A 24,341-nucleotide genomic window follows, 5' to 3' on the forward strand; every position below is an offset into this window, starting at 1 on the left:
TGACATTTCTTTCGCTTCTGTATTTATTTTAATATTCAAGTAAACTACATTTTAGAATACTTTTCATACGTAATCGAATAAACTTAATTAAATTTAACCCAATTTTACAGCAAATGCATTTACTCCGTTTTCGTCGAGTATACTCGTCATCGTCTAAAAATAATCCAACAATCCCGTGCATATTTTCAAAATAAAAAAAAAGCGCTCCCTTCCATGGATTTCTCAGAGTTGAGGGTATAAAAACGCAATTGGTTATTGACACAAAAAAGCTCGACACACCAGCATTCCCAGCTCGAATGTCGGCACCCAAATGAATACGGCTACTCTTTGCCTATAGATCATTGTTGTAACCGGTAGTTGAAGACTCGGTTGTTGCTATAAGCATCAAAGAACTGCCGGTTCAGGTAGTACTCGTAGTCTGGTCAAATATACTCATTTTATATAGATAGCTTTTAGGAACTTTGTTTTTAAGAAAATAAAATGCGATCGTTTTGATTTTATACTATGTTATTATTGACACCAAATAGTGTACAAAAACAATTTTTTTTTTCATATTTTTTTTTGTGGTATCTAGTGTGGCACAAAAGTAAGCGTCTTAAAAAAGGATAGGTAGCTTGTCAACAGGTTTTTGGCTCTACAGGACATCTGATGGATCTGAAATTTTCATCAGTTCTTCCACACAGTGTTCTGGCATATGCTATTTTCGTTTCTTTTCAGTCCTAATTTCTACCCGAAAAACATACCTTTTTTCAAAAGTCCGCCATTTTGTCAGAATGACAAGACTACAGAATAATAATCAGTTTAACTTTTTTGTTTCAGGTTGTTTTTGTATACTATTTGATGTCAATAATAACATACTATAAAATCAAAACGATCGCATTTTATTTTCTTAAAAAAAAAAAATTGCTAAAAAATATCTATAAAAATGAGTATTTAGACTACTACCTTCAGTTCTTTTGGTGGAATCAGTTATAAGAGTAATTGGGGTATTCTGAGAGCAGAAATTTTCCCAAGCCATTTTACGTCTTGCTGTCCGATAAAAGTTTACCCTAACCACCACCCTTTGCTATCAAATAACCAACGACGTTTGCTACCAAATAACCTTAAATTTGAAGCATTGCAATTTAGGTGTTCATCACCTCCAGGGAGGTGGATATTTCAACCAATGCGTTTGAGGGCCGCATTCACAGAGTTCCGTATTTTTAACGGAACTAAATTTTTTAGTTTATTTATATTATTTAAAAAAGTTTACGAAGTATTATTTTAAAGAAAACCGCAAGGGCATCGGTACGGTTTATATTTGTCTCTTGGTATCATTGTCTAAGCTGTAAATTTTCCCATATTTATATATACCATTGACGCTTACAACTGTTATCGTTGTTTGGCCGAGCTACTCCTCCTACAAATGGAGGGACCTACAGTTTTAAACCGACTCCAAACGATAAAGATTTTTTACGAGGAGTTTTTTTATGGCAGAAATACACTCGAAGGTTTGCTATTGCCTACCGGGGGCGACCGCTATTAGAAGAAGCTTTTTCTAATCATTTCTCATCATTTTGGTGTTTCATATGCGCGAACCCATTGATGTATGGGTGCCACCTATAGCCACAATTTTCGCGGCGAAATTATACCAAAGGGTATTCAAATGCGTGTGTTGTGCCACCGCGGAATAGTCACTCAGTTATTCGCTACCTCATATTTAATTAAAGAATCGCGTCACTCCACTTTGAAGGAAGTTTCTGATCTAGATGTAATTCATGGTTCAAAATACCTACTCCTGAGTAATTTACATTACATAATTTTTCAGTTTTTCCTTTATCCGGTGTTTTGGTTCTGACTATACTGATCCCTACACTCTGAAGTTATTACTTACCTCGCTTGTACCATCCAAGTCAGAATATGCTGCCTTAATACTCGTATACATAAAAGCATGGCGAAATTAATTCAGAAGGTGGGGCACTCAGCGATTTTGAAGGTTGCTGATTTGCTGACATAATCGGGGTTATGGTAACTGTTGATTTACGACTGAAGTCGACCACAACAGCGATTGTGTTGGTATTGTCCAACCATTACTTATGTTACTTCGTTGTCGTCTGCACAGCTACGTGTGAAATGCTGCCGAGTCGCCAAGACGTGGCACCGATGTTGAAAATAAGTGAGGAAGGGCAATAACAGAACGCTATTCGACACTGATCCAATTTGACAGAATCAGCTGATGGTCTGACGTAGCCGTGGTTATGAATCGGTTTGACTACGAAAAATATGTTAGTGAACAACATCTGAACAACAACTGATTGGACGAGTATGTACTGATTGTATGTATGTGTGAAACGATTGTGCAGTATTCGGCTCGCGAATCCTCCGTGACGTGGTAGTCGAAGTTCCCCTCACAATTTGGTTTTTCACCATAGTTATTGGCCAAATCATATAAATCCATCATCCTTGGTGGCAGCCGCGGTTACTCTCACAATTTTACCTCGAATAACCAAACTTTGTAATCTATCATCCACGCGATGTGGGCCATCCAAGTTTAGCCACATTAATAGACTTGAACGAATTCAAAAGAATTTTCTTCGTCTCGTTTCGTATCACTAAATTCGGCCGATACGATTCCTTCATATGATGCAAAATGTGAATTAATAAACTGAAAGTCTTTACACAGCAGAAAGAATGTTATTGCACTCTGCTTTATATTTTGAAATATCAATGGACTAATTGACTTCCTCTTTCCTTTAGAGGGTATTTATTTTCACATCCTACAAAAAAGCCTGAGAAGTAATGATTTAATCCTTCTGGATCGGGTTAGAATCGCTTATACCTCAGACGCTGCGATGTATTGAACCTAGAAAGAATTTAATAAAACTTCAAATTCGTTGGTTTCTGATTCCTAGGCTTTAAAGCAAACTTTTAATTGGTCACTTAATGAAATCTGAATAATAAACAAAAGATTTGACAGATGTCACCAAAATAAAATGGCTGCCACAGGGCGCCAAAATCGACCCACGCCAATTGAAAACCCCTAATAAATGATCGGATGTTTATTTCATTGTAAAGAGAAAATAACATGAGGCAAATGACCACCACGACCACTCTTACAGGACAATATCCTTTTCATGAAATTTTCCATAACCGAATTGCAAAGTGGATGCCCTATGTCCTCGATAGCCTCACGAATTCCATATTTGAGGTCTTGAATCGACACTGGGATGTTGGCGTAGACCTTCTCTTTCACGTGGCCCCAAAGAAAAAAGTCACAAGGTGTTAAATCACAAGATCTTGGTGGCCAATTGTGGTCACCTCTTCGAGAGATAATACGGTCTGGAAACTTTTCCCTTAAATTATCAATGGATTCGATGCTTGTGTGACTCGAAGCGCCGTCTTATTGAAAATAGACGTTGTCCGGATCAATACCATGCAATTCCGACCATTAAAAATCGTTAATCATCTATCCTGTTTAACACCTAACACCTGTTATTGGAAAACTCTTTATATGATCAATTGAGAGGTATCGGATTTTAAATTGAAATAAAACAAAGAAAATCCAAATTGATTGGTTTGGATAGAAGCGTTCACGGCATTTATTTTTTAAAGATAATCCCTCTCAAATGCTGGCCGCAACTGTGCCGTAATTCTGCCATCCGTAAACACCAATTTTGTATGACTCGCGAATGTCAAATATGGGCCTCACCGCTCAATTCCTGAGCGCGCGATGAACACATTTCACAGAGCGTCGATTTTCGTAATACGATTTTTGGATTTGAGAACGCTGTTGAGGCGTACGATTTTTCATGATGAAATGCAAATGAGTAAATTATGTATTTAGTTTGACAGAGGTCACGTGTGATCTGTCAAAAAAAACCTCATTGAGAAAATTATAATACCGAAACAGAAATATTGTTAAAATAAATTTTATTTTTATTATAATCTGATAGATAATTTCATAGAATTTATATTTTTAATGTGATATCCGGCATATGTTTGCCTCGGTTGGGAGTTAGATGGTCCATTCGACTACTATTTTTGACTACTTTTTCCAATAAATCTGGCCGGAATGCGTCATACTGAAATAATTCGATTGTTCAGCGCTGTAAGGCAAGTTGCGCTATACCAAACTTGTTAGAACCAGATATCATCGATGTTTACGCGATTAATTTTTGGAAACAAAAATTCAGCCAGTGGGGCTCAGTACTGCTTGCCATTTGGCAGCTCCTTCATCATTTCGAAAAAAATAAAGATGATGCCGCCAGTGCTCTATTAATTTCGCGAGCAGATTTATTTCTTTAAGTAAGTTTTCACAAGTTTTTCTCTCTCTCTCTCTCTCTCTCTCTCTCTCCTAGCTTCACAGTCTGTTGTGGACCATAGCTTCATCAACAATCCTCCTCCAATTCAGTCTCTCTCTTGCCTCATTTCTTCAATTACGAACGTTCATCGCTTTTAAGTCTTCTTCTACGTCATCAAGCTATCTCTTTCTTGGTCGGCCTCTCTTTCTGCCTCCAATTGGACGCAAAGTAAACACTCATTTTTGGATTCTTGCCAAATAAATAATTAAATAGTCGGCGTGCTAATTATTCTGTTGCGGAATATTGATCCACCCTGATTGTGTAATAGAACAAAACTAGCTGTGAAGAAAATTGTGTCGAATGTCGTCGAGGCATTTATTCTTAATAGAAAGTCGAAGGGTGAAGATGTGCTAATTCCATGCGTTCGTATTATTCTCATGTCGTGGGCATATCATACTTGGCCATTAACAAGGCTCAAGGTCAATCACTTCTAGTTCTTCAAGTGCCAGGACTAAATCTAGAAAATGCGTGCCTTTAACGTGACCAATTGTATGTATTTATTCCTTTTCGCCCCAGACGGGGAAAAAATTGTGTCTACCATTTACAAGCAGAAATATGGGACACTCAAGGGCTGGTGATTGTCTGCCGAGGGACGACCGCTAATAGAAAAAACCATTTCTATCATTTGGTGTTTCATGTCCTAGGTGGGTTTCGAATGAGATCCCTCTCGAATGGTAGTCATGCACCAACCCATTTGGATACGGCGGCCGCTGTCATAACTTGTTAATTAATAAGAACACACACACTAGTGCTCGCAGCCGCCTACGCTCATAACAGCAACATATGCCATATGTGGACAAAATGCATTATACCGTAATTCATAAAATTGTCTTCTTATACACTTTTTTCCCAAATATTTCTCATTTGTCTCATTTCTAACACGTATAAACGACATGGTTACTTCTCAGCAGCAACGCCTTGCCAGACAATTGTGAATTATTGCACGCTGCGCATGCGCCGGCGATAACTTACCACTGCGCCAGCAATCACATACTTACTGCAATCACTTCGACATTCGCTGGTGCAGCTGCCCCGTTTTCTAAATTGTTACTGTGTGCGCATTGAGATGGGAGTATTTGTATGGCATCTTGTTAGTTTTATAGTTGTCTCATTTTATTTATTGTACTGACTTACTTACCAGCCTTCACTTTCATTCTGCGACATAATGGAGCAGCGGTTCAGTGAGCCAGCAACTCCTGGCCAGCTGAAGGTATGCGCTATGTAATATTGTATAATGCGAATTTATTTGTATCTTTAATCTAGTTTGGGCGAATAATTTCGAGTTTTCTAAATTTGGTCGCCTTAATTTCGCTCTTGTTGCACATGCGGAGTAAAAATGCTATAAGCGCAAATAAGAAGAAAATTGCATATTACGCCACTTGCCACACTTAAGGGGAAACGTTAGTTATGCCACTTTTACGGATTTGCTAATATATATTTGCTGGTGGTCAGCTCGTGTGTAGTTGTAGCTGTTCGTTAAATATTACATTAACAAATGGTACTTATTTAAAATACGTCTCAGTTGTATTTAATCATCATAATATTAGGTTAGTACAGACTTGATGAATATAAGTGTTGGACCATAACGGCACATCTCCATGGAGTAGTTGCAGTGTAGTTACAGTGACATATGACATATGAATGGTAATGTATTGTATAACAAATTATTTCTAGACACAACAATTTAAAACTTGTTTTCACATAAATCAAAAAATTGTTCACATTGATTAAAAATCGTCAATGACAGGGGTCGACAACCTGTGGCTCACAAACTGCATGTGGCTCTTTGGCTGTGAAGATGCGACTTTTTCACATTCTTTATTAAAAAACAAAAAAAAAAAAAAAACATTTAAAAATCGATGTGAATCGAATAACGAGGATAAGCACCGAATCTATCTCCCGGCCATTTGTACTCGGAAACGTAATCAAGATTGTCAACAGCATCTTGCCATCGTCAGTTTACCATCGTCAGTTTGAAGAATTCTTCAACCAAATAGAAACTCAGTAACCCGACCTACTTCTAGGTAAGGTGCTGAAACGTTTTGGTTTTTTTGGTTTGTGCCTGAATGAAAAATGATTCGTTCCAAAATGGAAAAGGCATGAATCCCCCCTAATTAGAGAACGATAAATAATTGCACAAATTTTACTTTAGGGGGATATCACAGCGAAATGAAATGAGCTGAATCTAAAACTGCAAGGAAAGGGAAATCCAGCCTATGACTCGGTAGAAGAAATGGTTTGTTTTGAAGAAAATTAAATTCTTTCTCTTCTTTCTCTAGAACTCTGCAGAACTGCAAAGTGTTTTGTGACAAGTCCGAACAGAAAACTGTCAAACTTTCTACTACAACTTGGAAGGAACGACGCTCGGTTGATAGTCGATATTATTACAGGACACAACCCATGGGGTTAGCATATGACCACCATTGGAATCATTGATAACCCAATGTGCCTGTCTTGTTGGAGGAGGCGAATACTACTGAGCACTTTCTCTGTCAGTGTTCTGCCTTTGCTCGAGCAAAGCTACGAGTTCTCTGAAACTGGAGGATATTTGCAGATTTGCCAAAGAATCTGCAGGCCTTTGTCACTGTCTCTATTCTTTCCTATCCCTTTCTCTCATTCTTTTCTGCTTTCCTCCTAGCTATATACCCTCTTCCCAGAGCTCTAAATACAATGGCGAAATCTCTTGGTGGCTCCTAAATCATTCAGTCTAAAAAGCCCAATGCAACTGTAGATACGAATTACTTCAGCGCAGTTATAAAAAAAGAAAATTTAAGAAAAACTTGATGACAGATTTGAGCTGTTCAAAACCAACAAAACTATCAACTACGATTCGTAGTAAATTCTGTCAACACAAATATTAGCGAAACCAACATTGAACAATTTGGAATTAATACCGGATGTCTAGAAATGCAGTTGATCGATTTAAAAAATGAAGCCTTGTGGGTGGAAATATTTACAGAGTTGAAAAACAAGTTAGAAGAGTTGGAGGTCCAGAAATGTATGTAGGTGTCGCAACAAAAGTGGGCAGCTTTAAAGAAATGCCGCGAGGGGAGGAACTTTTATTCGACACATGGTCTAGTTTTCCGGATGGATACAGTGAGATGAGTTATTTATGACAGAACTATTTATTGTTGGCAAGAAAAAAAAATTAAAATTTTGTAAATTTGTAAAATTTTGTAAATTTTAATTTTGGGTTCTTCCGACGCAAAAGGTTGCGATCCCCGTTTGAAGAAGTTAGATCGATATCAGCTGAAAAGTATTTGTTTCCAAGGGTAATTAATTTTGTTTTAATTTTTTTTGTTTTTTTTTGCTTTAAGGTAAAAGTATTTAACGGTGACGCTAGTATTTTCGATGGCGAATTTATCAGCTACTTTGGCATTTTGGAACATTCTTATATACAAGGTGTCGCGTAATTCATTACCCTCATCTTTGCAAAATGCATCTTACGCCAATTACATTTGTTACTTGTCAACTATACAGCTGCAGTATTCAAACAGATAAGCAATAATCACACACTGAGCTGATAGTCCTGGCAGCTAATGCTAATTCGTTTATTTAATTTTCTTAATGAATTATACAAAAAAAGGGAATAATCAGTAGATATAATTTTTTTAAATTTAGTTAACATGCATAACAATTCGTATATGCACATGTATTTATTTGTAAATTTTTTTAGATTTCTGCTTAAATGAACACCGACTGAAATGTATGATTGCTGATGAAGATGAAGATTTTGAACGAAAATCAGCAGCGCTCGCATTCTGACGACCTTTTCGATAATTTTGCCATAATGTCGTTGACAAGATGGCGAATAATGAGAAGGTATCTGTTTTAGAATCCTTCTGAAGCCTTTGTTCAGAATGATTAGAAAAGTAAGTGATATAAAGAAAAAATAATAATAATAATTGGCACGTACACTTCTGTGATATGTTTGGCCGAGCTTCTCCTCTTATTTGTGGTATGTGTCTTGATATTTTTCCACAAATAGAGGGACCTACAGTTTTAAGCCGATTTCCAACGGCAAATGGTTTTCTATGAGAAGCTTTTTCATGACAGAAAAACACTCGGAAGTTTGCCGTTGGCTGCCGAGGGGCGATAGCTGGAAAAACTGTTTCTATTACTTGATATTCATGCACGGAAATCGAACCTACGCACTCCCGAATGGTAGGCACCCGCCAACCCAACCCCATCATACAAACATATATTTCTCTCAGGACCGGATTTTTGGATCAAGGACAAGGCAAACTTATATTTCGCCGGCTGCGCCAGCAAACAATATTGCCTTTATTGTATGGATTGACTGTTTCGGGGAGTTTATGGCATGACGGCAACATTGGAACTTACAATTTCTTACACGTAACCGTCAATGATCGTCGGAAAGAAGTGATGCTAACCGACTTTCTGGAAATGGCGGTACATCTCATACAAGGGACGTACCGTAATGCATTCGGCATCTGGTTCATTTCGGTGATTATTTTCTTTGTTTTCTCTATTGCCAGAATAACGCGGCACATATTGGATCGCGGTAACACGAATACTGTCATACTTGTCAACAATGCCGAGGCGGCCATTCGAGTGATGTGCAATTCCATTCATAATTTAATGAATGTAGCTTCAAAGCAACGATAGAATCAATTCGATATATCACAGAGTCTTATTTTACTTAAGTTGAGAAAGGTTACCCTATACATATTAAAACACAATACATAAAGGTCCACATCGAACTATCAGGCAAGCCTGAGAAACTCAAGGCTATTAAAGCTTCAATGAAGGCTTTAGATTTAGGCAGGATGTATCCCAGTTTCATTATTCAGGTACTATAGATCAACGACATAAACTGAGGGTTTAGACCATGTAGGTCTGTTGTAATACCACTGTGTAACACGATAACATTACTGTTTATTTTTTATGGAACCATTTAGACTCTCAAATGAAGCGTTGGATAAGTTTTATCCCAACTCCAGATAGTTCCGTAAGAGAGTCAGAAGAGTATTTTTCTAATAACATTGCTCGACTCTTAGCTAAGGCTGGACAATTACAGAGGAAGTGTTCTACGGGTTTTTCCTCTTCCTCGATTCTACAACTTTTGCAGTAGTCATGAGAAAATACTCCCTGCCTAAAATAGTGCGTACGTGAAAGCTAATGATCGGTAAAGCAAGCCGCAATCTTCGAGATATTCTCTCTTGAGAGATTGAGCAATTCTGTCGACCGTTTAGTCTGGTTGTGGGTAGGTAAGTAGGTGAAATTGTTGAAGTGCCGGTCTGACACTCCTCAAGTAGCAATTGAGACCTCCAACAGGCAGATATCTACATCCAGCCAGAGCTGTTGATATAATGGAGGAGATTTATTGGATTCAGGTTGGCGCACTGCCCCAGGCTGTCGAGGAAAGGAGCACCCAGTGACCTTAGTCGTCTAGCTGCCAAACCCGAACATTTACAGAGAAAATGCTCTACACTCTCTTTCTCCGAATGGTCCTCACAGCTTCTGCAATGGGGATTAAATGGTAACCCTAGCTTTTCCGATCGTCCAGTGACCGGTAAACACAGCTACGAGTTGGGAAATTGAATGGCGAGGAGTCCAAAGCTTTGGTGCAGATTTTCCCCGCGTTCCAATCCTGCCTATTTGGAAAGATTTCCCTAGCACGACCCTCAAACTCTAGTTTGCGAGAGGTCTGTTCAAAGCTCGAAAAAATACGGTATTAACTGCCCGAAAATGCTGCCATGTCCCTTGAGGGATTGCCTCCCTTAACTTGATTGCACTTGGAGCTGCGATGGAAATGACGGAAAAGTCGATGGGATGTAAGTGCAAAAGGACATTCAAGACAGCACTGTGGCAAGTTTCACAGTCTGGTTGTAACACAAGTATTTTTTTCTCTCGATGACCTATTGGTCTCCTGGAAAATATTAATTTGCAGTTGCCTTAATTGTCTTAATTTGCAAGTTGCCATAGTTGTTGCAGTTAGATCTGTTTTCAAGCAGTGAAATATTAGTACCCTTTCTGGCTAGCTCATGGGCCTTGCAATTCCCTTTCATATCTCTTTGTCGTGGAAACCATATAAGACTGACCTCGAAGACGGTGCTAATATCACTTAGAGCTGCTAGGTATTTCTGAGGAACCTTTGATCTTCGTATAACATCCATTGATTTGATGGTCCCTGACTATCCCAGAAGATGTTATCATAGTTTTTGTTACGGCGTGTGTATTAAGGTACACAGTTACCTCTTTATGGCTAAGACTTCTGCTTGATCGGCGCTACAGTAGTCCGGAAGTCGGACAAATAAAACCTTATGGATTTACTCATAGCTGTTGCCACTGCAATTTATATTAACGAGCATTTCAATATCACTTTACTCTAATTTAGTTAGTGACCAACATTGATCTGGAAAGAATAAATTGAAGTCCTGAAAAACATAATTTTCTTCGATCATTAGACACAGTCGTGGCACGTGTGAGGTGTGTTTGTATTAAGCTTCTTTGTAATAGCAGGAAATCACTCTGTCATTTTAATTGTATTATTCTGAATTTTCATTTGTTCTTGTTTTATTTATTGTTCGATATATGTAGATTTTATGCCAGTTATTATTGTTGCTTCTGAAATTTGTTTAAATAAAACCTTGAGGGAAAATAATTTAAATGAACAGAAAACCGCCATTGATTTAAATGATGAACTCACGATTTCAAGCTAGAAACAAATAATATTTTGATTTTTATAAACGTAACTGCAAATATATTTTAATATACTGTCTGGACAGTCTACTATAATAGTAACACACAATCTGTCGAATGTTCATTCAGGTGTGTATGTATTGTAGTCATATTCATGAATGTGTGTATGTGCATATAACGTGACATTTCTGTTCAAGTCTCTGATGCCGGCAGGTTAAGTGAACCATTTAAACTTGAACTTGAAAACCAGTTTACTGTGAAGTTGCAACAAGTTGCGCATTGCTGCAACCAGCTCAAAGATAACCGATAATTATAATGCTGAAGTTGCCCATTGTAGCGGAAGTGAAGAAAATGAAATGAAGAAGAACGAGTAGGGAAGTGCTAAATACGGTACGGACCGAATTTTATAAAAAAAATTTTAATTTAATTTGGGCTGGCTGCTTTTGGAAACAAACAAGCTCATAGACAATGCCAGAGTTATAGGGTGTAACATAAAACGTACGGACGAAAATTTAGTCTTAACATTTAAAAAGGGGCCGTGGCTTATATCCGATCTTAATAATATTCAAGTCGGATCTAACTGAGGTGGGAATAAATGTATGTACTAACTTCGGACGAGCTTTATTGAGTTGTTATCGAGACACACTCATTTACAAAAAAAGTGGGTGTGGCACTGCCCATTGTGTACAATTTTTCTTGCGCCTAGTGACTTGAGTAATTTGGTATCATTGCAGCAGAGTTATCACACTTTTTCCTTTGCTTACCGTTGCATAGGAGGTGGGCTTGGTTTTTGACCGATTTCGCGCACTTTTAGTACCAAATTGCTTTGGACTAAGAAACGAGTTTTATTGAAATGCATTAATTTTTCGTCGAGCTTTCGTGCGCCTGAACGAACGAACATCGTTACATTGACTTCTGTTTCATTTTGAGCATTTTGGAATATATCTACCGTGAAGGACTTAAGTTGCTCTTGCATGTAGCATATTTTCTTATTTCCTACATGGTATACAATAATTGAAAAAACTGTTGGTGAATTTTTTTTGAGTTCATATTTATTTATAAATTTACAAAAACTAAATTATTTCACTTGCTTTATAACAAGAAATTAACAAAATAACAAAAAAGTGATATGGGAAAAGTCTACATACAGCTCAATTAGCTTAAAAAACAAATTTAATCAAGTTCAACTATCTGTTTTGAATACTTTTAGTATTTAGTAGGTCCACCATAGTTATCCGTCACTGCTTGAAGGCGTCGTGGTAACTAGTTGATTAAGCTCTTCCCAGCTTAATTCTGTCGCAAGACTGAACAGGCTTATATTTATATGGATTCCAGGACACTCCGGTGTTCAAGGAAATGGAATTGCCTATGGTTTGAGCAACCGTGGATCAGCGGTTCCCCCACAAGGGCCAGAGCCAATAATCGGAATCAATTCCGTAGGAATCTCAAAGTGGATTAGCGATTATGTATGCAATCTACATAAAGAGCGATGTTCCGGTCTAGAACGCTGCAGAACTGCAAAGTGTTTTGTGACAAATCCGTACAGAAAACTGTCAAACTTTCTACTAAAACTTGGAAGGAAAGACGCTCGGTTGATAGTCGATATTATTACAGGACACAACCCATGGGGTTAGCATATGACCACCATTGGAATCATTGATAACCCAATGTGCCTGTCGTGCTTGAAGAAGGCGAATAGCACTGAGCACTTTCTCTGTCAGTGCCCTGCCTTTGCTAGAGAACGGCTACGAGTTTTGGGTTTCGATGTCGTGAGAATGAGTAAAATTAGTTCACTCAAGCAGGAGAATATTTTCAGATTTGCCAAAGAATCTGAAAAATTCTCACAGGACTAACTATTTTATCTCTGTCTCTATTCCTTCTTATCTCTTTCTCTGATACTTTTCTCCTTTCCTCCTTGACTATGTACTCCCTTTCCAGAGCTCCAAGTACTATGGACTTTTCAGCCTGAGTGTGTTTGGAGCCCCAAATCTCCTGGTGCTCCTTGCCTCGACCTTTTCAAATTTCAATTTCAAGCTCCTTCCTCGTTATTTGGTTCCATGCCTCCATCAAGTCTTTCCTGATCGATTTTGCGTCATTTTTCGATTTTTTCTCTCTAAAACCTCCCAAATATGCTCTGTGGCATTTAAATCCGGACTCTGCGGTGGTGTATTTAGTAGTCTGGGTGCGTTATATAATATAAGAGTCATTCTTTGGCAATTAGTGCAGAATGTGTTGGTTGTTGTTTTGTTAATTTTTTTGCTATAAAGCTAGCCAAATAACTTTATTTTTAGTAAATTGATGTATAAATATAAGTTTCGAAAAAAACTGCATCGTCGGTTTTTATCAATTATTGTATACCTTCTGGGAAATAAGAAAATATGCTTCTGTATGTAGACTTAAGTCCTGCACTCTATATGAACACCTCTATAATACCCTTGTGCACTTTAGCGCGGGTATAAAGGTAGTATGACAGCAACTTTGTTAAGCATAAGGAAGCGAGACAGAAAGGCAGGGGGAAGACAAAAAACCAAAAAGAAAAATTTGAAGCCGCTTAATACTAAAACAGGTTCTGATGTCAACCACGAAGTATGTATTTACATATATACGAATATGTTGTACTTTTGAAAATACCTATGTCCATCCATATAAGCACATGTGAGTATGTGTGGGATAGTAATTTTTCCTTCGCACGTACTTCACATGCATACATACATATATAATTATGTGTAAAAAACAAACTTCTTACAAAGTATCGCTGAACAAGAAGCATTGCTTTGGCACAAACAAAAGAAATCACAAGTGCGCTCTGGTATAAAAATATCAATAAATAATTACTGCGGATTGGTGAAAGGTAAAAGAAGCACAATAAATTCAACAATGTCAAGCATGGAAAATCTGCAGACCCTGCAGGAAAATTTACTTAATTCGAACCGTAACTAAAACGAATTGTCTTACGGATATTTCGATTCAACTGCTTTCCGATTTCATTGACAAAAATATTTATTTGAGTTCAATTCAAGTTGTTTTGAATTGTATCGAAGTGATGTATTAAGACGACAGATACCTGTAAACGGTCATATTTTCCCTGATTTTCATTAAAATTATTTAAAATGAAGAAGTCAATATATATATTTTTTTTAAATTGGCATAAAGTTTATCTATACATTAGGTTAGGTTAGGTTAGCCTGGTTGGCAACAAGCCACGCATAGACCTTATGGTCCCTAGCGATACCAGATGGAGACCGACCTCTATGAATACCGAAAGTAGACATCATGTAGGATGTCAGCGCTTTTGGCGCATCTAAGCAGCGCTGGGAGATCCGCTTTTGAGACGTCCTCCAGACCATCAAATAATGAGGCCCCCAGACATTTTAAACGCGTGTTTGATAATGCCGGACAAAGGTGGAAGGTGTTCTAAAGTTTCCTCAACATCCTCTCTGCATTTCCTGCATTTGCCCGTGTTAGCAATCCCTATCTTGTACGCATGTGCAGCCAATAGATTATGACCTGTTAGCATACCTATAATAGTTCTGCAGTCCTTTCGCGAGAGTGTAAGTACGAATTGAGTCAGTTTTTTGTCATTAGTTCTACACTTGACTTTTGCTGCTTTGCATGTGGTGAGATTAGTCCACCTATCTTTCACTCGCCTTTTCATGTAGTCGTTCATTTCATTGTATACTGTGTTTAGCGGTTTTGGTATGTCGTTCTCTTGTTCAAAAAGTAGTCTAACAGAGCTTTTTGCTATCTCATGTACTATTTCGTTCCCCGTAATGCCTTTGTGACCAGGCACCCAATAGATATGCAGCCTACTGTTTGCGGCTAGCCTCTCTATGGCCTCCCTGCTCCGTCGAACATTTTTGGACTTAATACAATATTAGCTTATTGCTTTTATTGCTGCTTGACTATCCACGTATATATTAATTGTTGAGTTCTTTCATGTTCTAGTGTAGGCTAGCTCCGGCTTTCCCCACAGCAAAAACTTCCTCTTGAAAAATATTGCTGTGGTCTGGCAGCTTGATAGTCTGCCTTATCCCAAGTTTTGAGCAGTAAGTGCCCGCTTCCACTCCGTCTAAAGTTTTAGAGCCGTCTGTAAGATGTGAAAAGTTCTATGGCCAGGTTTTATGTCTTTGTGCCATCCCTTCTCTCCCAACTAAAGTACGGAGTCATGTAGTCTGTGCAACCTGAGCTCCACTTCCCTATTGAGCTGTGACCGAAGGTTCTGCAGGTGAATACTCCAGCAGCCACTAACCTCCTCGCGGATTTCGCTGCCAGGTGTTTCGCCATAAGGTCAATAGGTGGCATGCTGAGCATCATTTCCAGTGCCGCCGTTGGAGTGTTTTTCATCGCTCCTGTTATGCACAGAGCAGAGAGTTGTTGAATCATTTCTAGTGGCATTAAGCATGTCAGTAAATAAAACCTAGAATGCAGATCAATTTTCGTGAGATTTTAAATGCTATATTGTTCTTTTTCAACGAATACCTTAGACCAAAAGTTCACATTCCCATATTGGAACTTCTTCGCAAATTCCAACCTAGGCTTTTGGCTTCTTTCGAAATAAGTGGCTTACGCCATGGCGCCCGTGCTAAAATTTGTTTTTTTTTAAGTAGTCGGCGAATCGTTTCTGTACAAGCTTCTAAATATTTCTCCTCTTTTAATTGTTTTTTTGGTTTTTTTTTCAAATCTACAGTAGATCACTTTGGATTTTGTTTTGTTAAATGGAGTATAAATCTAGTACTCCGGTCATTGATTTTCGCTCTGCTCGTTAAGATACGTTATTTGTAACGCACGTTGCAACCTTTTATTATAATAATATTATGCACTGTAGACTTTTTTTATCAACAAATTCACTAATTTCGCAAATGGACTTCTTGTCATAGTATTTCTTTATCATAATTTCTCTACTAAATCTCGCTACAAATAACCCGCAATATTGCCTGCAATAGCTCAATACTAAATTTCCCACGGCCAAGTTTTTCCTGCAGGGTATACACTTGTACACATACAACATATATACATACACACAAATGTGTACCTGTATGACCAAAGACACGATTCATTCCTTTACCCATTTGTGGTAAGTAGAATTTTATAAAGTGCCATGCGTCGTAGTTTAATTTAAGAAGCCAAGGTCTAATGAAAGCCAGAAGACTTACGGACAGCGTCAGTGTGTAGAGAATTGTGAAGGAATACCTGAATATAAGTTGCATAGCATAGCAATAAATTTTGAGAGGTGTGTGATTATGTGGGGTAAAAATGTATATAATTTTCAAAATTGCATTCCTTTGGGTGCATACATACAAATACTCGCATTTAAATGTATGTCTATATGTTTTACGTGCATCCAATAATGTATTTACAACAACGAGTACACCACTATTAACCTTGAGCTAATCAACATTTGTACAACTTTCACAGATGCGGTTGTTGACTTTAACTCTGCTATGGCTTTTGGGCACCAGCGCAGCAGCACTCACTAAGGAAATGTTTGTGGAATCAGAACCAGCTGACAATCCAACAACAACAGTGCCGAACATTGTTAATGACACGCAGTCAAAAATAGAATTTTCTGCTGCGCAGGATAAAAATGTGGCTGGCGGTAATGAAGTCGTTAATGCAGATGAGGCTGAGCATATGGCAACTGCTATTGTAGCACCACTGACTCATATCGCGCACGTCACCTACGATTCCGTGCCAGTGACACACAAGCCCAACGATCACAAGCCGCTGTTTCATCGTGAATCGCACGATGAGTTGATTAAATTGTAAAAAAGCACAACAATGAAACGAAATAAAATGCCTACTAAAAATTTATATGAAATATGTGCACCTATAAAATCAGGCAATTAAAATTCAATTTAGCAATAAATGTTGGTATTAATTAATTTATTTTTATGTGCCTATAAATAATGAGGATGTGTGCTGGAGTTAAAAGATTTGCCAGTTTCTTCTAAAATTTAAATTAAGAGATTTTTAAGGTAATAAAAAACACGCATACTGAGGAATGAAGAAAACCAAATTGTTATAATGACTTCATTATATTCAGTGAAAATCACCAATTAATAGAGCCGGAATTTGATATCTCTCAGCATCCTGAGTAATTTTTGTCAGCAATAAAATAAAGGGACTTACGGTGGCTGCTGTAGCAGAGTCTTTTTGTCTACGGCTATGATTTGGTTGGTCCTGTGTTCAGGGCCTGCTGTGAACGTGCGTGAAATGGCATATAATAAAAGCATTTCGTCTTCTGATTCTGGTACCCTCGAGAAGCATTGAAAAGTCATTGTGCAATAAAAAAAATGCTATTAGGTAATCTGTGGGTAAAACTGTAGGCAGCATCAAAACTAAGAGAGAAGCTCGAGCAAACACCTAATACCAGATGCAGGGTTGAGAATTAATTAAATTGAGAAATAAAAATTTTATTTTTAAATTCAAAATAGACCAAGGATGATAGATTACCAAGTTTGCTATTTAGCTACGGTGAAAAAAAATTGTGAGGGTAACTTTGGCACCCACCTCACTTGGAGAGTCTGTAGGCGAATTTTCCACGATATTTCCACATGAATTCACACAGCCATTCACACATCCGTCCAATCAGCCATTGTTCAGATGGCATTAAGTTAGACAATTTAAAATGAAAAAACGCAATTATTAAAACAATTTTTGAATACTTGTATCAAAGTTATAAAATACGAATCCAGTAGGCAATGCAGTGCCAAATACGGTTTGGTATTCACTATGCTAGATGCTCAAATTATGCATTTACTCATAGCAGTGTCAAGCAAAACTAATCGAATGCATATTCTAAGTGGCTTGTGGTATCATTTTATCATCATTGAATACCGTGGAAGCATAGAGTAGCAACAGCGAAATTTAATGGATGGTAAAGTCTCTTACTTCTCTCGGAAAAAGTCTCATCACTTCGCGACAACTTTGCACCAATTTTGCCATACTCCCTGTGAAAAGGTTGCACATTTCGTACGAAAGAGAATAACAAGAAAAATTCAACGCTCACAGAAAGAAAATTTCAAATAAAAAAAAAAAAAACAACTACAGTTATTCGAAGCAGCTACTTACATATTGGGTGCAGAAATCGTGGCATTGTTGATTGAGATTATGAAAAGGACCTTCCTTCGCTTATTTGAGGGGTATTTACATTATTTACACATTCCAGAATTGTGCTAATAAAATAAAAGGTGTACCATTTTTTAACCCTTTCGCTATATATAATATTATTATTATGGATATACCCAGCTTTGTAGACAGCTGACAATCTCCACGCTAGAAAAAAACTTAGTTTTTAATAGATTATGATTTTTTAAGCTGCTAGGCAACACCTGCCATAAAAATATTTATGACGACTTGTGTAACATGAAACCTGGAGATGTCGTGAAGGAGTATGGTCAATCAGGTCTTTTCAGTCAAATAGCCTCATTAACGCGGTGTAGCTGGGCAATTTAGAGCTCCTTGTTGACCGTGGCATTATTTTCCAGCATTTCCCAAAGCACCATGCCCTCCCAGTTCCACCAAACACAAATCAAGAACTTCTTTGGATGAAGATCCGACCTAACTCTCGGCTTTGGCGTAGCTTCTTGCGCCCTCCTACAGCCCAGAGAGAGTACACCTTTTTTGTGAAATTAATGTGAAATTCCACGCATATTTCACGGCTAATAATTTATGAATTTTGACGGCTATTTCACGTGAAATGGACGCAGAGTACTATGCCTACCATTTAAATTTTGAGCACAACTATTTTGACAAACTTTTGTGCACAGATAAGTTAAAGTAAGACAAACCACGCTCTGCCTCACTTTTTTACACATTTGCCTTGCTTTGAGAAAAGAACTCGCCAATCTATGGAAATGGCCTGATGGCAGGTTCAAGTGAAACCGAAGATCTTTCCAGTTCAAATCTTCAATTTTAGTCCACAAAATCGGAAGAGGCCACTAAAATAATGGTCAGTCAATTATCACTCTTAACTTAATAATCACACAGATAGGGCAACACAGTAATCATTGTAAAAAAAAGTTTCAGATATAATATTTGCTAGGAATGTTCAAGAGCAAAGCGCAAAGTTGGTTGCATGAAAATGTGATACGGACTGGTAGCCAAGATTTCGAAAAAGTTGTCAAAGTTGATGTTAAAAAAACGTACTATATTATTTGAAAATATACCTCTATTCAGACCACCTTGTTTTCAGCAACAAATTTCAAGTTCTTTTCGTATTTTTATTTCGCCCTTTTCACTAAAATGCGAGGAGTTTATCCAAAGTTTAAGAAAAATATTTTCCAACTTTAATTTAGATACATACAACGCATTTTCTTATTCGTAAGTATAGTTCAGGTACTTCAGTTGATCTAGCCGAAAAATGGTGCTGGCACCGCGAAGCGTAGGGGTGCCGGAGCTAAAGGAAGTGGTGCCGGAGCAATTGGCAGAGGAGCTGCCCATGGAGCAGCTAGTCTAGCAGGAGCGGCGAATGCAACTCGAGCTGGAGCGGGGAACGCCACTTTTGGGGCGAAGGCTATGGGCGCTGCTATGGGAGCTGGCGCGGCCAAAGCGACAGGAGCCGGAGCAGCAACTGGAACTGGAGCGGGTGCAACTGGCAACGCAACAGCATGATTTATGTAATGAGTGTTGAATGAGGATGCATAGGGCGCGACAATGCCGGGCGCAATAGCAGCAGCAGGCAATAGACTAGCATTGGTTACAGCGACACAGGCGAGCAAAGCAATGAGCTGTAAATATTAGCGAAGTTAAGTTAAATGGCTCTAAAAATTGTCAAAAAGAGGCAACTAAATACTTACCATAAATTTACTAGCCATATTTGTTTGAAAATTTTGTATTTACTTTGATGTTAATTGCTCGACGATGTGAACGGCTTTGATCCATAGCGCACATTTTGAGTGATCTTTTATAATAATTGCAATTGGTGCATAGTCGATAAACAAATGTAAACGATAAATGACTTTGAAATTGAAGTAGTTTGAATAACTGTAAAGGCATCGGTATGTCACATATGTCGCTATGCGATGCGCTCAGCGCATACACTTGTGTTCACAAAAGTAGCAGTGCGTTGTAATAAAAAGTTTTGGCAAGTTTTTATTTTTACAAAAATATGGCTTAAGCTACAACAAACACCAAATAGCTTAAAGTTTTAAACTTTTCACAAAATTGAAACAAAACAAATTGCAGCGAGGTATAATGCATAGTTTTAACTAATATATTTATTTAGTATTTTTGTTTTTTTTTTATAAAGAACTATAAATTATGTTACAAAAAACTTGGCACAAAATTAAAAAAAACTCAAGAAATTATCATATTTCATAATTTTAAACTATTTACAATAATAAAAAAAATAGAAAAATGTGTGGTATGCAGTTGTGTAGCGAATTAAGTTTTGGTCTAATAAACGGCACGTCTGAGGTCACTCAAAAAACGCGCTGGTTCTTGACAATTTCTGCTTTTTTTCTTTGTTGGCATTCTTATTTGGCATTCACTATTAAAAACAAAATTCGAGCCCTCGTTGCATGGTGGAAAAAACGCAACACCGTCAACAAAAAAAATAAACAATCAAAGCGAATTTTGAGTAATTTTAAAATGGCCCAATCAAAATTGGATGGGCTACAAAACTACTTATCCATAATTTGTTTAGATTCTGACTAAAAAGTATCAAACCTTAATGGACATATTTTACATTTTTTTTTAATTTGGTGCCATGATTGGAACTTCGAGTTTCATGGTTCTGTTGGAATAAAACTTGAAAAAGTGCGTGTAGCGTAGTACACATAACAGAAGTGAAACTTTCAAGGCAGACAAAGAAAGAGGGAGAGACCCGAGACAGAATGAGAAAGAGAGAGAGAGAGAGAGAGAGAGAAAGAGAGAGAGAAAAAGAATATATTGTATATCTAAATAAATTCGCAACATTTGCCGAGAATACAAATAGACAAAATTTACAAAAAACAGAGAAGGGTCGATCGGTGTAGGTAAACGCCGGACACAAACCGTGGCAACAATGCGCTCTACTCCAAGCGTTTATCACCCGCACAAACGCAGCGATTCCAGGACCGCAGCAACGGCACAAATTACCAATAAATCCGACGCCGTAATGGATAGCCCTTTATAGTAGGCACAAGCAGTAACCAGGAAACGGAAATAAGCGCCAAAAAGTAGGCAGCAAAAAAAGGGACCAAAAAACGGCCCAAACGGTAGGCACCGAGGAAATATAACGCCAAAAGTAGGCACCAAAAATATTGTATATTTCCTACATGTTTGCACCAACAAACAAGCGCCAAAAAGTAAGCAGGTAGTAGTAGTTATTTCTCACTAAAAATTAGCAACCACAAGGAAAAACTCAGGAAAAGTAGCCTAAAGTGTACCTAAGATATATATAAGGTATAGCTCTCTCTCTCCTTTTCCTCTGCGTTATATCTTTTTTCTTTCTCGCGGAACGAAAATGCCCAAAACGTTGCATGGCCTTGAAATTTTACTCTTCATACGGGCTCGTCCATCAACGCCTAAGAAGTTTCACTTCAAAAATTGAATAAAAATTATATAACTAGTAAAAATTTTGCAATACTCAGGCCTGCTATTATTTGTGAACACAGGTGTACTTACTTTATAAGCCCTTTAATGAGGTAATTCTACTGTTTAATAATTGTATGTCAAATTATTTAATACCTCCAAAAATTGTTTAGCTTTTAATGTTTACAAAATTGCAACAAACAGCAAGCAATGCCACATGCTGTCACACGTCTCCCCACTCAGGTTGGCCATTGTCATACTTTCGCACTTTACTTACACACATCCATATGATCATTCCAATTCCACTTTCGTGCCTCTACAACGTATTCACTACCAATATATGTATATATGTCTATAAGTATATGCCGTGTGTCTGTTTACTTGTGTTTACGCAAATGTACGTCTACGCGCAAGTGTCACAAACTGCCGCCCGCAATCAACGTCTGCGCAATCTATTGTAGTAATGAAATAATTAAATTTCCATTCATACTTACCGGCAAATTGTTAATTATTGGCTTGGCGAATCGATTTTAGGCAACGAATTACCGTTAGTAGACAGTCACCGATACCGAACTATGCCAAGTGATTTGTTTTTTAATAGCTGCATTTCGATTGCTATGTACTGTGGGTTCTTTTAGTGGATGGAAATAAATTATTTTTACTTTATACCAAATACATTATTTTAATCTTAAAATTTTAACATTTAATTAAAATAAATTTGTTTAATCTTAATATTTTCACTTTTAATCTAAATAAAAATATTCCAAAAAAAAAAATTATTTCCTGAAAGGGACTAGGGACTTTGGTATACGAGGTAATAGTAAGGTTTTTAAGAGGTCATAGTATGCAGTCGGCCTTAACCAAGTAATGGGTCATATGGGTCACCTTATGGACCAAAATAAATAAAACAGTTTTCCCAAACATGAGTTCGCAAATTAACAGTTTTGGAAATATTGTAAGTTACTCATATTTTTCATGATTATTATCATAACTAGCTGGTGATTTCGTAAGCCATGTGCTTTGAATTCGAAGAAAATTACTCGTCTTCAAGGGTTCGTTCCACACATGCCCAGATGTGTCGAAGTTAATCGAAGCTACATTTCAAACATTTCCGTCTCAGACCATGAACGTTTCAACAAGACTTGGCAACATCTCACAAAGCTCGAGTGAACCAAGAATGGCTAAAAAACAACGTTCTGAACTTCATAACGACCACGCAATGGCTCTCAAATTCACCAAACGCGAAAATGATGGATTATTCTCTTTGGGTAATTTTGGAGAGCAAAGTCCGATGTAAAATATTCACCGGTCTCGAGGCGTTGAAAAAAGTCATTGTCCGCGAGTGGGCCAAAATACCTTCAAGTCACATTCGGTCAGTTTGCGGTTCGTATCTGGACCATCTCAAGGCCATAGTCAAGGCGAAAGGTGGTCATATCGAGCAAAAGTAAATTGATTCTTAATTTTGTAATATTTTCACACATTTTTTACTTTGAATTGAATAAAAAGTATTTTCAAAACGAAATTTATGGCTTTTTTAATTGGTTACACTACGAGTGCCGGACTCTGTAGAAAATCCTACTTGAATGGCCTATGCCACACCTTATTTGCCATTTCGCGGCATATGCTCGGTGAAAGGCTTAAACGCTTGGTAGATATTTCTTCTAGAAAGTTGAGTATCTCAGTTCCACGGGATCCAAGTACTCAAACTTTTCAAGCCATAGACAATTCAAGCATTTTTTTTTTCGCCCATCCTGCAATTTCTTTAAAACTGAATTCTGAGCAATCTCATAAAATTGTAAGTTACTTTTTTATTCAGCCGCAAAACACTGTTCACTCCGCTGTTCGCAATCAGCTATTCGCAATTTTGCTTTACGCTGCCCACTTACGCAGTGCCTGTAGTGTTTCATAGACGATTGATTTCGTGTATATGGTTGGTTGTGTGGATCGTGCGTACGTTTGTATGCGCTCCTAGTGACCGTTGCATCAATTCTGTGACCAACAGCAACACCACCAATGACGGTAGTCGGTTTCGTGCTAAGCATTTAAATTAGTTTCTCAATTTTGCGTGCCGTAAATTAGTGAATTAAATATTTTATGTGAACATTCATGTGCTCTCAACTATGTAACTGCATGTGTGTGTATGCAAATATGTTTGAGTGTATTTTCAGTAAAAGTAAACACATTCACACACACACACACACATGTATGTATATAAATTTATGTAACTGCGATAACGACAACGAGTTCAACTTCCCTTCGAGTTCTTTGCTCAATTATGAGGTGCCAATCTATATATGTATACGCACCTGCAGCTATATTGTTGTTGTACTTACTATGACCAGCTGGAATTCCAGTATGAAGAAACAGTGTCTTGGTATGTGAGCCTAGTGGGAAAAATGAGTTTTACCCGATGAGATGGTGAACTGGAGCACGTTATTATTCACATATTTCTAGATAAGTTTACTGGGCAAACAGGATATTAAAGAAACTTTATTTTAGATATTTATAAGTAGTATCATGAGCTGTTTACAGTATAGCCGATGTGCCATTACCTATATACGTATATATACTTAGTCTTGCCATAAATTCTGTGACAAATTTTTTAAAGTATACAAGGTGAAGTCCAAAATAAACTAGACTGAGCTAAAATAGAAATGACAGAAGCTTTGTTCTAATAATTCGAGTTTATTTATTCAAAATAGTGCCCTCTGGTCTTCATTCCTTGTTTTGGGCAATCTCAAAGCTTGTCGAAAGAGTGTTTGAGGTCATTGACCGGTATGTCTTTTAGGGATGTCCGTACAAGCCCTTTGGATGGCCTCT

At 37.6% G+C, this 24,341-nt stretch overlaps 2 protein-coding genes across 3 annotated transcripts; one reads left to right on the top strand and one right to left on the bottom strand.

The window, feature by feature from the left end:
- Positions 1–16,117: 16,117 nt before the first annotated feature.
- Positions 16,118–16,996, top strand: LOC128861356 (uncharacterized). 2 transcript variants are annotated; one of them, XM_054099447.1, is made up of 2 exons: positions 16,118–16,253; positions 16,422–16,996. In XM_054099447.1, the coding sequence occupies exon 2, from the start codon at positions 16,422–16,424 to the stop codon at positions 16,770–16,772; it is 351 nt and encodes a 116-aa protein (XP_053955422.1). In that variant the 5' UTR covers positions 16,118–16,253; the 3' UTR covers positions 16,773–16,996. The 2 variants fall into 2 exon arrangements, with proteins under 2 accessions (XP_053955422.1, XP_053955421.1); XM_054099446.1 differs by having other exon boundaries at positions 16,118–16,236; positions 16,422–16,993.
- A 2,207-nt stretch (positions 16,997–19,203) lies between these two features.
- On the bottom strand, positions 19,204–19,886 carry LOC128861647 (nematocyst expressed protein 3-like). The gene is made up of 2 exons (XM_054099934.1): positions 19,805–19,886; positions 19,204–19,735 (listed from the first exon to the last, which is right to left on the bottom strand). The coding sequence occupies exons 1-2, from the start codon at positions 19,820–19,822 to the stop codon at positions 19,358–19,360; spliced, it is 396 nt and encodes a 131-aa protein (XP_053955909.1). The 5' UTR covers positions 19,823–19,886; the 3' UTR covers positions 19,204–19,357.
- Between the last annotated feature and the right edge of the window lie 4,455 nt (positions 19,887–24,341).

Source organism: Anastrepha ludens, chromosome 4, assembly GCF_028408465.1.
Source record: "Anastrepha ludens isolate Willacy chromosome 4, idAnaLude1.1, whole genome shotgun sequence".
In the NCBI taxonomy this organism is placed as follows: domain Eukaryota; kingdom Metazoa; phylum Arthropoda; class Insecta; order Diptera; family Tephritidae; genus Anastrepha; species Anastrepha ludens.